This window comes from Corticium candelabrum, chromosome 11, assembly GCF_963422355.1.
Source record: "Corticium candelabrum chromosome 11, ooCorCand1.1, whole genome shotgun sequence".
Taxonomy (NCBI): domain Eukaryota; kingdom Metazoa; phylum Porifera; class Homoscleromorpha; order Homosclerophorida; family Plakinidae; genus Corticium; species Corticium candelabrum.
The window spans coordinates 8,171,186-8,186,774 of NC_085095.1; the positions used below are offsets into that span (position 1 = coordinate 8,171,186).

The 15,589-nt window shown below is 40.2% G+C and overlaps 2 protein-coding genes across 2 annotated transcripts in view; one reads left to right on the forward strand and one right to left on the reverse strand.

The window, feature by feature from the left end:
- The window catches only part of LOC134187290 (cilia and flagella-associated protein 47-like), a 15,962-nt gene extending 3,841 nt beyond the window's left edge, over window positions 1-12,121 (forward strand). Inside the window, exons 6-27 of the mRNA XM_062655406.1 lie at window positions 1-895; window positions 952-1,162; window positions 1,227-1,425; window positions 1,907-2,119; window positions 2,180-2,851; window positions 3,111-3,263; window positions 3,329-3,539; window positions 3,592-3,778; window positions 3,840-3,937; window positions 4,190-4,306; window positions 4,375-4,611; window positions 4,912-5,073; window positions 5,291-6,304; window positions 6,371-6,517; window positions 6,814-6,935; window positions 6,989-7,043; window positions 9,477-10,127; window positions 10,188-10,292; window positions 10,356-11,218; window positions 11,272-11,433; window positions 11,495-11,663; window positions 11,726-12,121. The exon at window positions 1-895 is cut by the window's left edge and continues 1,946 nt beyond it. Coding sequence (XP_062511390.1) covers window positions 1-895; window positions 952-1,162; window positions 1,227-1,425; window positions 1,907-2,119; window positions 2,180-2,851; window positions 3,111-3,263; window positions 3,329-3,539; window positions 3,592-3,778; window positions 3,840-3,937; window positions 4,190-4,306; window positions 4,375-4,611; window positions 4,912-5,073; window positions 5,291-6,304; window positions 6,371-6,517; window positions 6,814-6,935; window positions 6,989-7,043; window positions 9,477-10,127; window positions 10,188-10,292; window positions 10,356-11,218; window positions 11,272-11,433; window positions 11,495-11,663; window positions 11,726-11,944 — 6,862 coding nt within the window. The 3' untranslated portion in view covers window positions 11,945-12,121. The remainder of the gene's footprint in view (window positions 896-951; window positions 1,163-1,226; window positions 1,426-1,906; window positions 2,120-2,179; window positions 2,852-3,110; window positions 3,264-3,328; window positions 3,540-3,591; window positions 3,779-3,839; window positions 3,938-4,189; window positions 4,307-4,374; window positions 4,612-4,911; window positions 5,074-5,290; window positions 6,305-6,370; window positions 6,518-6,813; window positions 6,936-6,988; window positions 7,044-9,476; window positions 10,128-10,187; window positions 10,293-10,355; window positions 11,219-11,271; window positions 11,434-11,494; window positions 11,664-11,725) is intronic.
- Window positions 11,892-15,497, reverse strand: LOC134186302 (dual oxidase maturation factor 1-like). Its single transcript, XM_062654229.1, has 6 exons — window positions 15,271-15,497; window positions 15,150-15,207; window positions 13,357-13,503; window positions 13,172-13,264; window positions 12,961-13,114; window positions 11,892-12,894 (listed from the first exon to the last, which is right to left on the reverse strand). The coding sequence occupies exons 1-6, from the start codon at window positions 15,430-15,432 to the stop codon at window positions 12,150-12,152; spliced, it is 1,359 nt and encodes a 452-aa protein (XP_062510213.1). The 5' UTR covers window positions 15,433-15,497; the 3' UTR covers window positions 11,892-12,149.
- Window positions 15,498-15,589: the final 92 nt, after the last annotated feature.

Genomic DNA, 15,589 nt, shown 5'->3' on the forward strand with positions numbered 1-15,589 from the left:
CTTGACTGTTCGCTGTCACGTTGAACTGGGCTTTCCACAATGTCAGTTTAAAGATCGACGTTTATTGTTTGGATCTGTTCCGTTGTCTCTTACTACGACTCGTACAACATTGATAGAAAACACAGGAGATTGCCATGCATTTTTCAAAGTCTCAAACACGAGTCCTTACCCAGGGATGAATATTACTCCAGTTACTGGTTGTATCCCTGTGGGTGGATCTGTCCAGCTTCATGTTCAACTGGACCCACGAGTAGCCGGAAAGTTTGACACGTGGATCAATGTCAGTCTTCGTAAGGCAAAGCAGATATCATTACGAGTAGCCGGATCAGTAGAGATGCCATCTGTTGCAGTGAAGTTGGATATGTTTCGGTTTGGTGGTGTTTATTGTGGTTCTGTAGCTCGGCAGAAGTTCCAGCTTGTGAATTGTAGTGCAGTGAGAGCTCGGGTGATGTTTGATCTTTCACAGTTTAGAGATTTTGGAGTGCAATTGCCACGACGAGATGTTCAACTAGATGGAAATTATATCGATTCTAAGGAAAATTTGTATGTGTGCAACCTCAGTGCTAGTGAAACAGCAAAATGTGAACTCATATTTCTTCCCAAGCAAGTTGCTGCTTATGACTTTATCCTTCCTGTGACTGTCAACGGCATGGAACCTCCACCAGCTCCACATTCACCGTGGCCTCCTTCTCCGACTCAATCACGTCAGGGAATCCTAAGAGACATTGGACAAGAAGAAGAAGAGAGGACAAGTGATAGGCAAACAGAGCCAACGCCAAAGAGGCGAGTCATTGGAACTGCTTTGAGTCCTCCATTGACTATTGACAAAACAAGATTAGAAATCAGTCTTCCTTCTGGGTATCTTGACATGCATGTTGCAAATGTGCCAATGGAGGTAGGTGTCATCTCTTGTTTGATGCTACTAACTTGATGTTAAAGATTGTATTTTAGAACTTTGAGCTAACGAATGTTAGTCAAAAGACAGTCAACTGGTGGTTTGATTTGAGTCAAGGAGGTGAGGCTGTTGAGAAAAGCATATTTCAATTTATACAGAGAAACAACATGAGTCCTCTCCCTATGTTGGATGGAAATCATCCAGAACGAGTAGGAAGAGCTCTAGAACCTGGAGAGTCTTTGACAGTTGCAGTCACATTCTGCCCACGTAATTATACTACTTAGTCTGAATTAAACGGCATATTTTCTGATGTGTGTTTACTTATGTCTAGCCATGCCGGGACAGTTCAAAGCAACCATTCCTTTGCTATTGCATGGTGACTCACTTTGTCCATACAGAGTAATTGAGCTTCGTGGATCATTGTTGTCATCTCGTCTGTTGTTTGATCCGCCAAGCCTTTCTTTGATGCCCGTCCCACTTGGTGTTAGAATAGCAACAGAACTAGCAATTCAGGCCACAGGCTTTCCAAAGTAAGCTCATGATATCAGTGAGATTTAGTGATGATGTACTGTTTAGCTTGAGATGTTTATGAGAAACTCAATTTTGCAGTTTGGCAGGAATATGCAACACATTGCATTTACACCATTACGGATATAGAATTACATGTTAATTTACTGTACACTTGCAGTCTGCAAATTGCTAATACTGCAGATTTGAGACGTAATTACTACATACATTTCTGGTTATAGAGCCAATAGATATTTCACACACACACGGATTCTTTTAGGTTACATTCTATACTTACTTTATGTTAATTGTGTATGAATCATTTACTTGATGTATATTTATCATGCACCTAGACTCATAATTCAATCTTTTTGCAAACAATGATTATAAGAAGGATGCGTCTACACTGATGGAATAATACTAGTTTGTATGCATCTTTGTTTTTAGTGTTTATTCTATAAATGATTGTTCCTGCTGTAAGTAACTGTGAATTGTTTTATTTAGTGGGACTGAACTGATGGTTTCTCCTCCTGATTTAAGTGATATGACTGATGATAAGCAGGCTATTGAGCTGCGAGTTACTTTCATGAATGGCAGTACCATTGAGCCTTGCAGTGATAAATCTCCGTATGAACTGCAATGTCTAGTGGAGTTCTCGTCACGAGAACCAATAGCATATGCTGGAAATGTAACTTTCAGTGACAACAGAGGCAACATGTATGAACCATCACACTTACTCTATTTATATCACTTGTGTATAGTAAATCTGTTTATTAGATACATTCTTCCAATCTCAGTTTCTGCAGATAACTGCATTCTTACTGTTTACTCGTATCTTGCTGCTAATCGCCATCAGTGCCAACTAATACGGCAGCCACCATCTCCAAATCAACAAGCTGATGGTGAGTCTGACACTCGATATGCCACTGCAAACGATACAGGTCTACGCTTTCACTGCCCAACTGGTGAAGTTGTATTACGACCTCTTTCAATGTCTGAAGTTGGCAGCATCACTCGAGCTTCCACTGTTGCATCTGCATCTCAGTTTGCTGCTGAAAGCAGTTCTGTATCAGCAAGAGAGGGGTTTACATATACATCCATAGCTAGCAGTACATCTTCAGCTGAGCTGACAGTTGGTACACCGCGTGAAGGAGCAAGGAACTTGCCTGGTGGGCCGGCTGGAAATGCAGTTATTAGCGATGTTGAAATTGCAGCCGACCATAGAAAGATGGACTCATTTGTGTCTATGGACTTTTCTGAAGAGCGTCAGTTTCTGATTGATGTTCGCGCTGGTGTGGAGCGTTGGTTTAGTTCTAATGGATGGCCTGGGCATTATCGTCCTGTTGATCTTCCTAGTTCACTTCGTGCTTCATTGACAAGTGATGGAGGCCACCAACCTTCAAAGGGTGATGAGGCTTTTAAAGCTGGAAGGTGGAAGACAGGAGGCAGGTATGAGAGACTGGCACAGTAAGTGGATAGATGTTTGGGTTGATAGGACTGCGAAGAGATGAACACACAAATGGGTGGATGACAGGCAAACGAAGCTATACAGACAGATGCACAAACTGACAACTGACACACAGATAGTTGAAGGTTAGCAGGTGAAGTGGCTAAATTAATTAATTAACAGAAAAGGCAACATAGTTATCCACCACTTGTGATATTAATTTATAAATTCTTACATGTTTGCCTTGTGTTGTCATGCTAGCAAGAGATCAGCAAATACTATGTTTGACTGTGTGGCTTACCTCTGTGGCACTGCAATTCCTGGAATTCCAATTAACTCACCATTGCCATCAGATCCAAGTGAAAGGGCCAAACATGCTCACTGGCTGTACACCACTCTTCTTGCTTTTCTCAAGTCAGTCAGTTTAGTACATAATTGTACTAAATTGCAATGTTATTGTATTTGTGTTGTGCTCATAGGTCACAAGGTGCTCAACTGTCTTCCATAGAACCAGAAACATTGCTTGCTTTTGACGACTTTCGATGTTGGCATCTAATCCAGTTGCAGCTCAGTGGACGTCGTGAACCTCGTGACATTCTACAAGAAGAGGAAGAAGACAAATACATACGGTCTCAGTTTGATCACATCTCAACTCATGCATGGATGACTTTATTGCTGCAAACACTGAAGGTATTATTATCTTGATGGAACGTTAAATGCACCATCAATTTGTTTGTTTTAGGTTTTTGTGTTAGCTAGTGTAGCAGCTCGTCCTGCCACTTTGCCATCTGTGAGCACTGTGTCTGTTGACATAGATCTCAATCCTTTGCGGAGCAATATTTATGGCACAGCTGAACGTGTTCTGTTGGAATGGCTCAACAGATTGTATCAAGAGCAGAAGAATCAGTTGTTTAGTCATTTACCAGAGGGTTGGCGTTGTGCGTGTTGGTCTTGTATTTGTTGTTCATGCAAGAGTATTGATTTGTCTAGGTGAAAGACCGACAGCTCGTTGGATTGTGAACTTTGATGTTGATTTTATTGATGGTTTGGTCATTGGCACATGTCTTTCTGCATATGCTCCTTTTCTGGTTAGTTCTGATTGAATGTTTGCTTTGTTTAGTTGCATATCTGTTTGATTATGTAGTATCTGTTTTTGCCTGTCTGTTGTGTGTTTTTGTGCATGCCTGGTTGTCTTCCTGCCTGTCTGTCTGTGTGTCTGTTTGTTTGTCTACCCATTTGAGAGACGGGAGGATACACTGAAGGGTAGGCAAGTGATGAGCAGACATGCAGATTGTGATGTCTGAATTAAGAGACTTGTCATTGTGTCTATAATCCTTTAGATTGGAAGTCACTTAAGACTGATGTATCCTCGACCAGTAACATCAGAGGAATGCCTCCACAATGTCTTGCTGGTTCTTGAAGCTCTTCGAGCTCTTGACTTTGAGTATGACATCCAAGTAAGTTCAGTGGATCAAATGGATCCTGCTATGATTGATTGCCAATTGGTTGCTGGTTTTTACATCAGGCTGATGATTTTCGTGTGCCAAATCCCATCTTAATTCTTCTGTTCTGTTGCTTTTTATACAATTATCTACCATCGTATCTACCCAAATCAACTATCAATTTTGAAACCGGTTTGAACTCTGTTGTTCAACATCAAGTCAAGCTGAGAAACCCAATGAAGAAATTGATGCATTACAATGTGAAGATTCTTGGCCCAGGAGCTTCAAGTTTTAGGCTACCTAATGGCAATTCAATTCAGGTTAGTAGTCCAGATGCTGCTGATGGTATACATCTTGGTGTTGATTGCTTGAATTTTTATTTTCATTTCTTTATTTTCTATAACGATGAGAATCAGGTGGAGCAAATGTTGCTGTTGTGTGTTAGCATTTGAATCTGTTTTTGCAACTAACTGACCAGATGAAAGTTGATGAAATAGTTTACTGGCTAAGGCTATAGGTCACTAACATACTTTAACTGTAATATGTCTGATAGTAATTTAATAATAACATAACTATTCTATTAGAGAGGTAAGGTCTAATTGAGAGATGCTTTTGTGTAGGTTCCTTCTCAGAAGAGCATTTTTGTTCCTGTTGAATACATTAGTCTCAGTCTTACCAACATGAAGGCAAGCCTGCTCTTCACCAGTCGTCGAGGAAGTGGAGCTCATGGCAGGACTTTGGTTTTCAACATGTCTGCTTCAATCAGCAAAGTGGAACCAATGGTACGTATATGCAAGCAAGTGAAAATTGGGGATATGTTGGCATTGTTTTTGGTATCATTGGTGGTTGTGTTGTGTCCAAGAACATGTTGCTACTTGCAGTTTATTCCTGCAGTTTTATTTATTTGTGTTTTCAGTTGAGTAGGTGTAATGTATTCACAGAGTGTTTATAGACACAAAACTTGGTCTAATTGGTGTTCTATTGTGTCTGTTTATGCAGGTCTCTATTAGTTGCCAGTCTGTTTTATATGAGAAATGTTGGGTCGATGTTGAAGTGGCCAATCCATTTCCAGTTCCTGGAGACTTTTCTGTTATTCTAGTTGAAGATAAGAAAACTGTTCAAGATTTATATAATGAAAGGCAAATGAAATCTTCAACAGTTGCAACTTCAATGTCAACTGCATCTTATAAACAAGAGCTCTGCTCTGCTTTCTTTTGTTCTCACCAAAACATTTACCTTGAAGCTCAAAGCACTGGGAGACTACATGTCGTCTTTTTGCCTGTCCATCTTACCAAGCGTCATTGCTCTCTCTTGTTTTCATGCAGCTCTGTTGGGGAGTTTGTGTATTCTATCAATGGTGATGTTACTCTTCCTCGCCCTGCCCAATTGCCGGCAGGTCCTTCATCAAGTCGATCTGTTCGAATCAGCAGTGCTGCATTATATAGTCGATCTCGAGCAGGCATTTACACTGACAGTAAGTCTGTCAGTGTGTGGCGTTGTCAAACACAAGACAAGATTCAAGAAGAAGTTGTTATTCCTTTAGTCAATTCAGCAAAGGATAAAGCTTTATTTCATGTCACACAGCTGGGAATGTCTACTAAAGAAGTAGAACGACGGAAGCTGACAGGAACAATGGCAGTTGCTGCAATTACAAAGTCATTATCAGCAATGATGTTTGATACAGAAGTGAAAGAACTACCAGACAAACCATTGCAAACAACAGTCTTTCATGTAACTTCAAGCTCAAAATATTTTCATGTTCCTGACAGGCTTACTGTTTCTGCTCCAACTGATGAGTCAAGTAGAATGACTGGACAGTCTAAGGCGTCTACATGTTTGCAAATTCAATTTAGCGCAAAAGTTCCAGGCCACTATCCTTGCCAAATTGTTCTTTGGTCACCTCATGATGTCCGCGTGTTTCATATTGAGTGCATTGTTAGTCAGGGAGGCATTCAGGCAGAATTGGAGTTTACTACATCAGCACTTCTGCATGTTTCTCAAAACATACCTGTTGTAAGATGTTGATCTCATGTCTCCACTTGTCTTGTTTATTTACCAGAAGTTGTTATTTGTTTGCAGACTAATGGCACTTCGTATGATTGGCAGCTTGAAGCTCATTTGACAAGTGGTATTGGATTTTCTGGGCCTCCGACACTGTTGGTGAAGGCATTAACTACCAGTTATTATTCACTGCAGTTTAGGCCATTGGTAGAAGGAGAAGTTGAGGTAACCACTTCATGATTGGTTGTGTGTGTGTGTGTGTGTGTGTGTGTGTGTGTGTGTGTGTGTGTGTGTGTGTGTGTGTGTGCACATGTGCATTAAAACATCACACAACTCACAGTTTACACTGCTTGCTGTGTGGGTTGACTTTACTCTATTGTATTTGCTAGTTAATTAATTAAAGTGTTTGAAATCTTGTTAGAAAAGTTGGCTGTTTGATAATTTTGAAACTATTACATGTATTTATGTAGTAAACAGATGGCATCAATTGCTAACTCTTTTGTGTGGCTTTCTGCTTTTAGGGCTTGCTAGTTTTGAAAAACACAGTAGATGAATGTGACTATGGATACTACAGGTTGTGTGGCATTGCCAAGGCACCAGCTGCACTCGACAATATCACCATTAACTGTCCAGCAAGGAAACTGTATGATTTATGATCAGATGTCGTGGTCATTTCTAATTTTTGCTTTTTTGCAGAATTGTGCAAACTTTGAAAGTTCCAAATTTGACAAACCAAGACCTGAACTTAAAGGTGTGTGACGTGTCAAGTTTAGCATGTTTCTTAATAACCAAACACTTACAAGGTTTTTTAGTACAGTAGAACCCTGGAATTACGACCACCTTCAGGACTATGGTTTGTTGATCCTATTTCTGAGGTGGTCTTTGTTTGGAATCTGTGTGGGGTGTATAGGCCACACCCACATCACTAGAACACGGATATTGTGTGTAGCACACGTCTGTTATTCACATGGGACATCATGAAGTACATCATTAATTAACAAGCTTTTATGATGCAATGTCCATATCACTAGGAATGACTAGAGTAAGGCGGGGTTCTACTGTATATAGAAGTCGCGAGACGTCACGTGCAAAACCAGGTCTTCTCTTTTGTCACGTCTTTCTGATGCCAAACTTTGTAGCGAGTTGCTGCTGACTTTTTTGTCACTCTCATCGACTAGTCTCCTTTTCTCTTCAAGCAACTGTTCTTTCCTCTTCTTCACGGATTTTGCAGAGCTTGACGGCGCTGTTTTCTTACGTTTTATCCGGGAATAGCGATGAGGTGCGCATGTGCTTGACCGTAATTGTGAGAGCTAAGAATGGCCATAGGGACCATAAAAGTTGGTCGCAATTCTGAATTCTGAGTTATTCGTATTTCTGAGAACACAGTATATTACAGAGATCCTCGAAAAGCTTCGGACTGGAGGAAAGTGGTTGTATTTCATGGGTGGTCCTAGTTTCGGGGTCGTCGCAAGACAGGGTTCTACTGTAATATCAATTTAATCTTTATTTGTTAAATTATATGATAATCAGGTGTGTGTGTGTGTGATCAACCAGGCGCAACTAATTAAAGTAGCTAAGGAACAGGGTAAAATTAGCAGCAGGTTTGCTAACATTTTATAATAAAGATACTGGGTTTAATACCTGTGGAAATAGTGTACACAAATACCTCAGAGTCTTGTTATGTCATCTTGAGGTGTGTAATAGGTAAGACATGTTTCATGACATTTATAACTTCACACAGTACCTCTTGTGGTTACAAGGTTCAATAGTCAGGGCTGGTACACTTTTGTCTGGAAAAATACATAGGTGGCTTGTGGGTGCAATGACCACACCTACTTTTTGTAAACCACATCTAGCAGACCTACATGATCACAGTTAAATCAATAAAATCTACACAATGATGTTGATGACATAAACAAGGTGTCATCTAAATATATCAAATAACATCAGTTTATCAAAGTTTGTCACAACAAAGTGATACCTAGCACATCTATTTTTGATCATATTTTAGGGGAACATCTATGCATATCACACACAAAGTGCTATCTTCTTGAGGTGTAGTGCCCAGGTGCTGTTGTTGTTTTTAGCATCTGGGGTTAACATTGCGGGTTTGGAGCATCTGGCAAGAATTTGTCTTGAATAGTGTACGCCACATGGTGTACTATGAATATATGCGTTTTCCTCTTTCTTACCTAATATGTATTTATGTATTGACCTGAACTTCTGGATGCGGTCAAGAGGTTTCTCTATCTAGTAGGAACATCTTGATCTATTTTTGGTGCTAGGGTATGTAACTCTGGGTATATGGGGCTTAATTGCTGTGGTTTTATCTTGATGACTCATGTGATGATCAAGATCTAGCTATTTATGTTCTATGGCAACCTAACAAGGTGAAATAGCAACATGGTGACACCATTAAAGAAGTTTTCCGGAGATAGGTGCTAGGCTGCTGGCTCCGCCTTCACTCACTAATGGGAAATCTATACTAACCAAGTTGGGCATCTGGGTGCTATCTCAGAGCAAACCTGACAGATGTACGTTAAGGACGCTTAAAAACTTAAAAACTGACAGGGCAGTTTCAAGAATTTTGTCCGCCAAATGAAGCATTACTTTTGCGCGCCATCAGATCACGTGAGCCTTACTGACCCAATCACGTTTCCGGAAATGGTTTCTCTGTTGTTTCCGTTGCTCCAAGAACGGTGGAAACCGTCATGCTACTTTCAGACTATATACAGACCTTCTTTTTGTGCAATTTATTTTGTCCGGCAACATTTGAGAGAATTGGTGTTTTGTGAGATTCTTTGGCGTTAGAGGCAGTGGACGCTGTTGTTGATCGTGTTCTAACAGTTTACGAAGCACTCATCCCTACGCAGGAACATTTTCTGCAAACTCCCTCGATCACTGGACCTCGCTATTTCGGCTGTGCAGCACTGCGCTGTGCACTAAAGCTGCGCAGTTCTCCAGAGTGCTCCTTTAAACTAAGGTTCTTAGCTGTTTTTGCAGTTTTTGTTTTTTTTGTTTTTTTGTACTAAAAACATGTTTTTTGTTTTCTTGTACTGACATGCTTGTGAGACAATTTGATAATGTGACTGAAGATTTTTGTCTGTGACTGAAGATTTTTGTCTGTGAAATGTTGTTGAATTTGATGAGGTTATTGACTTATTGGTGGTAATTGAAATTATAGGTTTTATCTGATTTGTCTTTCATTGCTGGTGATCCGTACATTAATGTGCCTGCTGGTGAGACATGTTTATATGAACTGTCTGTCTTTCCAAAACAGCGAGGTCGATATTCTGGTCCTGTGACATTTACAGTAGATAAGAGTGATGAAAGAGAAAGCGTAGGAACTAAGAATTATCTAGTTTGGTACAACATGGATGTTACAGTGGAGTTGCCAGACCCAGAAAGCACTATTCACTTGCGCTGTAATGCACTTGAAGCTGTGCAAGTTGATATTCCGCTGACTAATTATGGCAAAGAGGATGTTGAGTACAATGCAGTGCTAGAAGGATCTGGTCTGAGTGGCCCATCATTCATCCGACTGGCAGCAGGAAGCCAAGAAAATTATCAACTGGTTTATTTACCTAAAGTGGTTGGACAAGTTGATGGAAAATTGATCTTGGAGAACAGAAAGACTTCTGGTGAATTGTGGTATGATTTGAGTTTGACCACTTATCCTCCAAAACAGCACAATCTTCCCACAATGCAGTGTGAGCTGGCAAAGGTATCAGTGCAGCCAATCAACTTGTCTAACCCTTTGGATGAACCATTAGTTCTTTCATGTCGACTTTCCAATCTTGCAAATTTTTGTTTGCAAACAAAGGCAGATGGAACAGTAAGCTGTGCATTTATTGTTGGTAGGTTGGCTTAAGGGAAATGTTGGTTTGCTTGTTAGGTTTTGATTCCACCGCTTTCAAGTATTGATGTTCCTCTTGAGTTCAGTCCATCATCTCTTGGGGATGCAAACCATCAGTGTGAGATAACGTTCAGTAGCAAACAGGTTATTACTACTTTAACATGCAAATAACATTTTTAAATGTAGTATTAAGTTTTATTGTTTTAGTTGGGTGACTGGACTTTCTCTGTGAAGGGCATTGGCCTATCTTCTCAATCTCATCATATTATATATATTCGAGCTCCAGTTAGTTTCTGTGCCACTTCTGTTGTGCAGTTTGTCAACCCTCTTGATCACACGATTCATGTTGATGTTTCCTTGCAATCAGAAAGGGCAAATGAAGACGATGGAGACGTGCTGAGTCCTTCCAAGATTGATGCTCTTTCTAAGTTCTGTCTCAGTCTTTCTGAATGCATTGTTGGCCCCAAGCAACACATAGACATACCAGTTTCGTTTGCTCCAAATATTATGTGTGTAGAACATGCTGAGCTACTGATAAGTGCCAGTCGGCTCGATGGCAGGTTGTGGGACAGCACTTGGCTTGATGCTGCTCGTAGAGCTGATTCTGTTTCACAAGGTCAAACGCTTAGGTGCTCAGATGTTTCTGCCAATGAAAATATGCGTTACCTTTGTTGGTTTTTCCGACTGTGTGGCTTACCAGAAATGAGTGCATTTAATCCCAAGCAGGGTCCACTGTTGCGATGTCCATCCAGGCAGCGACTTGAAGAGAGGATAGAAGTTTGTTTGATTAACAAGCCACCAAGCGCAGACAACTATATTGCAGCAATAGCAAAGCCAATTATTGTAACTAACGGTCAGGAACAAGTTAAAACACCAGAAACAGTGTCAGACCTAACATTGAGTGAGTATAGCAGCATGTCACAACAGTTTACTTATCGTATTGTGTCGGGAACACAAGGAGAAGAAGAGAGTAGTGTTGGAGTGAATTTAGTGAGACGACGATTTGACACTGCGGCCAAAGCTGTTGTCTTGCAATTCAATGTTGTCTTTGCTCCATCCAAACCATTCAAGTAAGTCACAACTTAAGAAATCTCACAGAATTTCTTAGATGATGTTTTTATAGGCACATGGTTCACCTGGAGATATTTAGTGCTGAGGGGGGCATATGGCGTTTTCCCATTCGATTACATGCAACTCAAACCAAAGCTGATGACAGTCTGGTTATTGAAGCTAAAGGCTTGAACAAAGAAGCTTGTGTTGCTTTTCGTCTTAACAGCCAAGCACAGTACAGCTAAATCTTTGTTGAGAATTCTTGCATAGTCATTTGATTTGTATTATGTTGCTAGACACCCTGTCCCATACAAGGCTTTCTTTACTGAAGACTCTGACCTTGCATTTACAGTTTATCCTCGAGTGGGTGAGCTGATGCCAGCCAGCAGCAATGGCACTTGCATTCAAGTGTCATATACGCCACAAGTTTATGGAAAGCCTCATCAAGCTCGACTGCTGATAAAGGTATTGTAGTTATAATAGGTCTGTTCAAATTGTATGGTAGAATACAGTAACTGATTGTTTAGACTGGAACTATGCAGTGGACATATGATATTATTGGGAAACTTCCAGACTACTGTCCTCCTCATCTTGTTAGACATGATGGCTCAATGCATTGGCACAGAGATCCTATCATGCGAAATCCTTGTCGAAACTATGTCAGAGAAAATTTAGAAGTAAGACACACTGGCATTTCATCTAGTTTGAAAGGAAGCCCTTTGCTTGTTTATCCAACTCGGAAATGAAAACAATACATAGTTTATAAATTGTGTGTAGTGTTAGAACGTACTGTAAAAGACATGTTCTGAGTATACAATGTAAGATGTCATGCAAACTATCTATAAGTTCTAGTATTTATTGCTGTTGCTGTCCTGTGGCTACTATCAACTTGAGTCATGTGTTACTACACAATATGTGTTAGACATAAATATAAGTCAAATAGATTTTCCTTCAGGGTTGTTGTTCTAGCTGCAAGCTGCTCTCAACTGTTTCTTGGTTAGTCTCTTGTTCTTCACCTACATCACTTAATTTCCTCGTTGATAGTGGTACTGATAAATTTGCATTTGCTGTTGGCTGTCTTCTTAGCGGTCTGTGTGACGTTGGAGTTTCTGCTTTGATCATTCCATTCTCATCAAGTGTAATGTTCACATAGCCTGGTCGAAGGTAATTTGTTGTTGGGTTTGTGTCTGAGCTGGGCAGTCGTCTGAGAGCACGAAGGCTAGGACGGACACTGGGAGAGGTAAATCGTCGCTTTGATAGTTGATTAGCTGGAGGTTCAGTGGGAGAGTTGCCCATTTGTACAACATGATGTCCACTGTTTGAGCCTACAGCAGCCACTTCATTACTCTCATCAATATCTGTTTCATCAGGGCATTCATTATCTTGAACACTTGTACTGAAGAACTTAGCAAGTTGCCTTGGAAATCGATAATCCATGAAAATGACGACGGCTGCTTGCAGTATGCATAAAATCCCGGTGACCATGACTAAAAAGTAGCTCCATCCATATTGTAATTTTAAAACTTGATTATCATCAAAAGGAATTTGAAGTGCTGGTGTGGCATTTGCGATAAGAGTGGAGAAGAGAATGTTGGAGAGAAGCAGACAGCACCCAGTTAGAGCCAAAAACAATGCTCCAACAGACAATACAAGCTTAAAGAAAAGAAGAGACAGCACATACAGTGGGACGGCAGTCCTGTAAATGGAATTATCAGTTGCAGAATATAGACTACATTCACTAGTTTGATGGATTGAAATTTACCACAGCATGATGTGCGTATAATAGCCAGCCTCTCTGTAACATCGTCCCCAGCGAATCTTCTCACCATCCAGAGTGAAATACTCCACAATAGCTAGGATAGGTAATGGCAGGCCTCTGTACTGACCAGCTCGAAATTCTCTGCTGATCCTTCCAGCTATTACAAAGACTCTGATGTACAATAAGTCAACAGATCATCAGCCAATTAACTTACCATATGGGCCAAACCCCAGTCTACCCTGGTTCCACTCCCAACTAAAACGCTCATTGTAGTTGATAACTTCATTCCATTGGAAAATAGGTGTCCCTAGCAGATATACAGCAACACAAACACAATGACAAAGAAGTACCATTGACATGCCTTAATTATAACTGAGTTAAAGAAGTAAAGGGTCAGACCTTTCAAAGTTACATTGATTCCTCTAAGACCAACGTGTAAACCAATATCTGCATCAATTTCATGCTTTTGTACTGAAGGGTTTCGAACTTTGTAGAAGGTTTTTGTGTGAACGCTGCCACTCTGCCATCCATAGCCATAGTTGGACACTAAAAAGAGAACAACTCTGTATTAATACTGTACAAGTAGGTTGCTATCACAGGGTACGGTAGTACCCTGTATGTAGGGATTGCCCCGGTTATGGAGTGGTGTGGGGCATGGTATTCTTTTTGCACGCTTAGGAAACATAGTAAATGAAGACTAAAATTTCTCAAAATCAATGAAATGAAATGTTTGTACGTTGTGTACTATATTTTGTTTTTGTTTTGGTCGCTAATCATCTAACAACCTAGAAAACAGTTGCTAGCCTTGGAGGCCCGGCATGTGCCAATTTTGTTCTTCTTTCTTCTTCTCCACCACGAATATCTCTTTCTGTACGTTAGATACGGCTGTGAAAATTGAGAAAACGCTTTAGAATTACCTGAACTCTATTCTTTTGTTGATTAAAGAAACCAAAATCAATGTTAATTTAAAATTGTGTTTCTTTCAAGCAGATTTGATCCAACGACCATCATCAATGCTTGCACAGTTCGAGCCAATCACGGAGCAGTATTTGTGATTGCTTGTCCATGGCAACCAGAGACAATGGACGAAGAGCCAATCAGATAGGCCAAACGCATTTATGAAAGAGTTTATCACCCAAACTGTGTAATTCGATCATGTTTGCCATTGTCAGGTCTAGTCTGAATTTGTTTGCGATTTGCATCGCACACAGGAGCAAATTGACAAATAATTACGTACACATAGCAATTTATACGGGAACCCAACATTTGCAACGCATGGTATGTGATAACATTTGGCTTACTAATCCAAGTTCTATTCCACTGCTGTTGCATATTCAATTATACACGCACAGAAGAAAGAACAATGCAAAGGCACTAAAACTTAGGATCCATATTCATGCAATGTGCGATAGGCTACCATGGTATGGTATTTACCCCTAGACCTATAAAACCACTTGAGTAAACTACCTCTGAATCATGTCCAAGGAAAGCTGTTACATATAAACAGGTTTAATTAAGGCTAATGAAAACGCGCTAAATCTTAGACATGCTTATAAAAGGCTTACAGGTCCTAATGAAGACATGACATACACCCTACAGATGTGTTGCGCTTTTGCACTGCTAAAAACTTACCAAACTAGAATTTTAAAACCTTTTTCTCTGAAAAAAAGAAATAGATGTAGGAATTGTATAAAAATAACAGAAACAAGATCTATAGATAATATGAACCAAAGCCAGACATCATTAGTGAATCCCACATTCCCTACATTTTACATTTAGTGGGTTGGAAGGATTCACTAATGATGTCTGGCTTTGGTTCATATTATCTATAGATCTTAAATTGTTTCTGTTACTTTTTATACAATCCCTACATCTATTTCTTTTTTCAAAGAAAAATTTTTAAAATTCTATACATATATGGTATGAGGCAAATACATTATTACTATAGAGTAAGAATATATTCCTGTCACAAATAGCAACGTAAAGTTGCATATAAAGGAATCACTATTATAAACAGACAAACAAATACGGGGAAAACTGACCACACATGCAAGGTTTCACGTCCGGAAGTATCAGATGGGATTATATCCGCTTTTGTGGTTTGGACACAAAGGTCCTACACGTAGCTGACAGTCGATCGTATGCATCTGTTTCTACCCTATAGTTACTAACCCCTAGTAGTAGAAACTCACCTAAAATGACTGCACCGAAAAAGACGGTTGCTAAGACCTTGACAACAGCAAATAAACTCTGTAAGAGGACACGTTCATGAGGTCAACACAATGTCATCACGAAAGTCTGCAACAAGTAGACCTCCTTTCCTCTAATCCCAGGAAGAACTATGATAGCAGAGAAAAGAACGATACCGAAGCCAACAAGGAGCCCGACTACAAGCACGTCTTCGGTTACAGGCGTATACTGAGGTCCGTACTGAGTAGGTCCTCCATTCTCACGAAAGACGTCGAAAAAGCCCATGAGTGAAACTTGCAGTCTCTGCTTCTGTCAGTGAACAACTGGACGTATTACCGTAAGGAGTTGACACATACTGTAACTGTCAACACCGCGGCGGTGTGCACCCGCTTACCGATTTCCGGAAAAGCTCCGCCTTTGCGCGTCATTTGTCAAAAAGGTC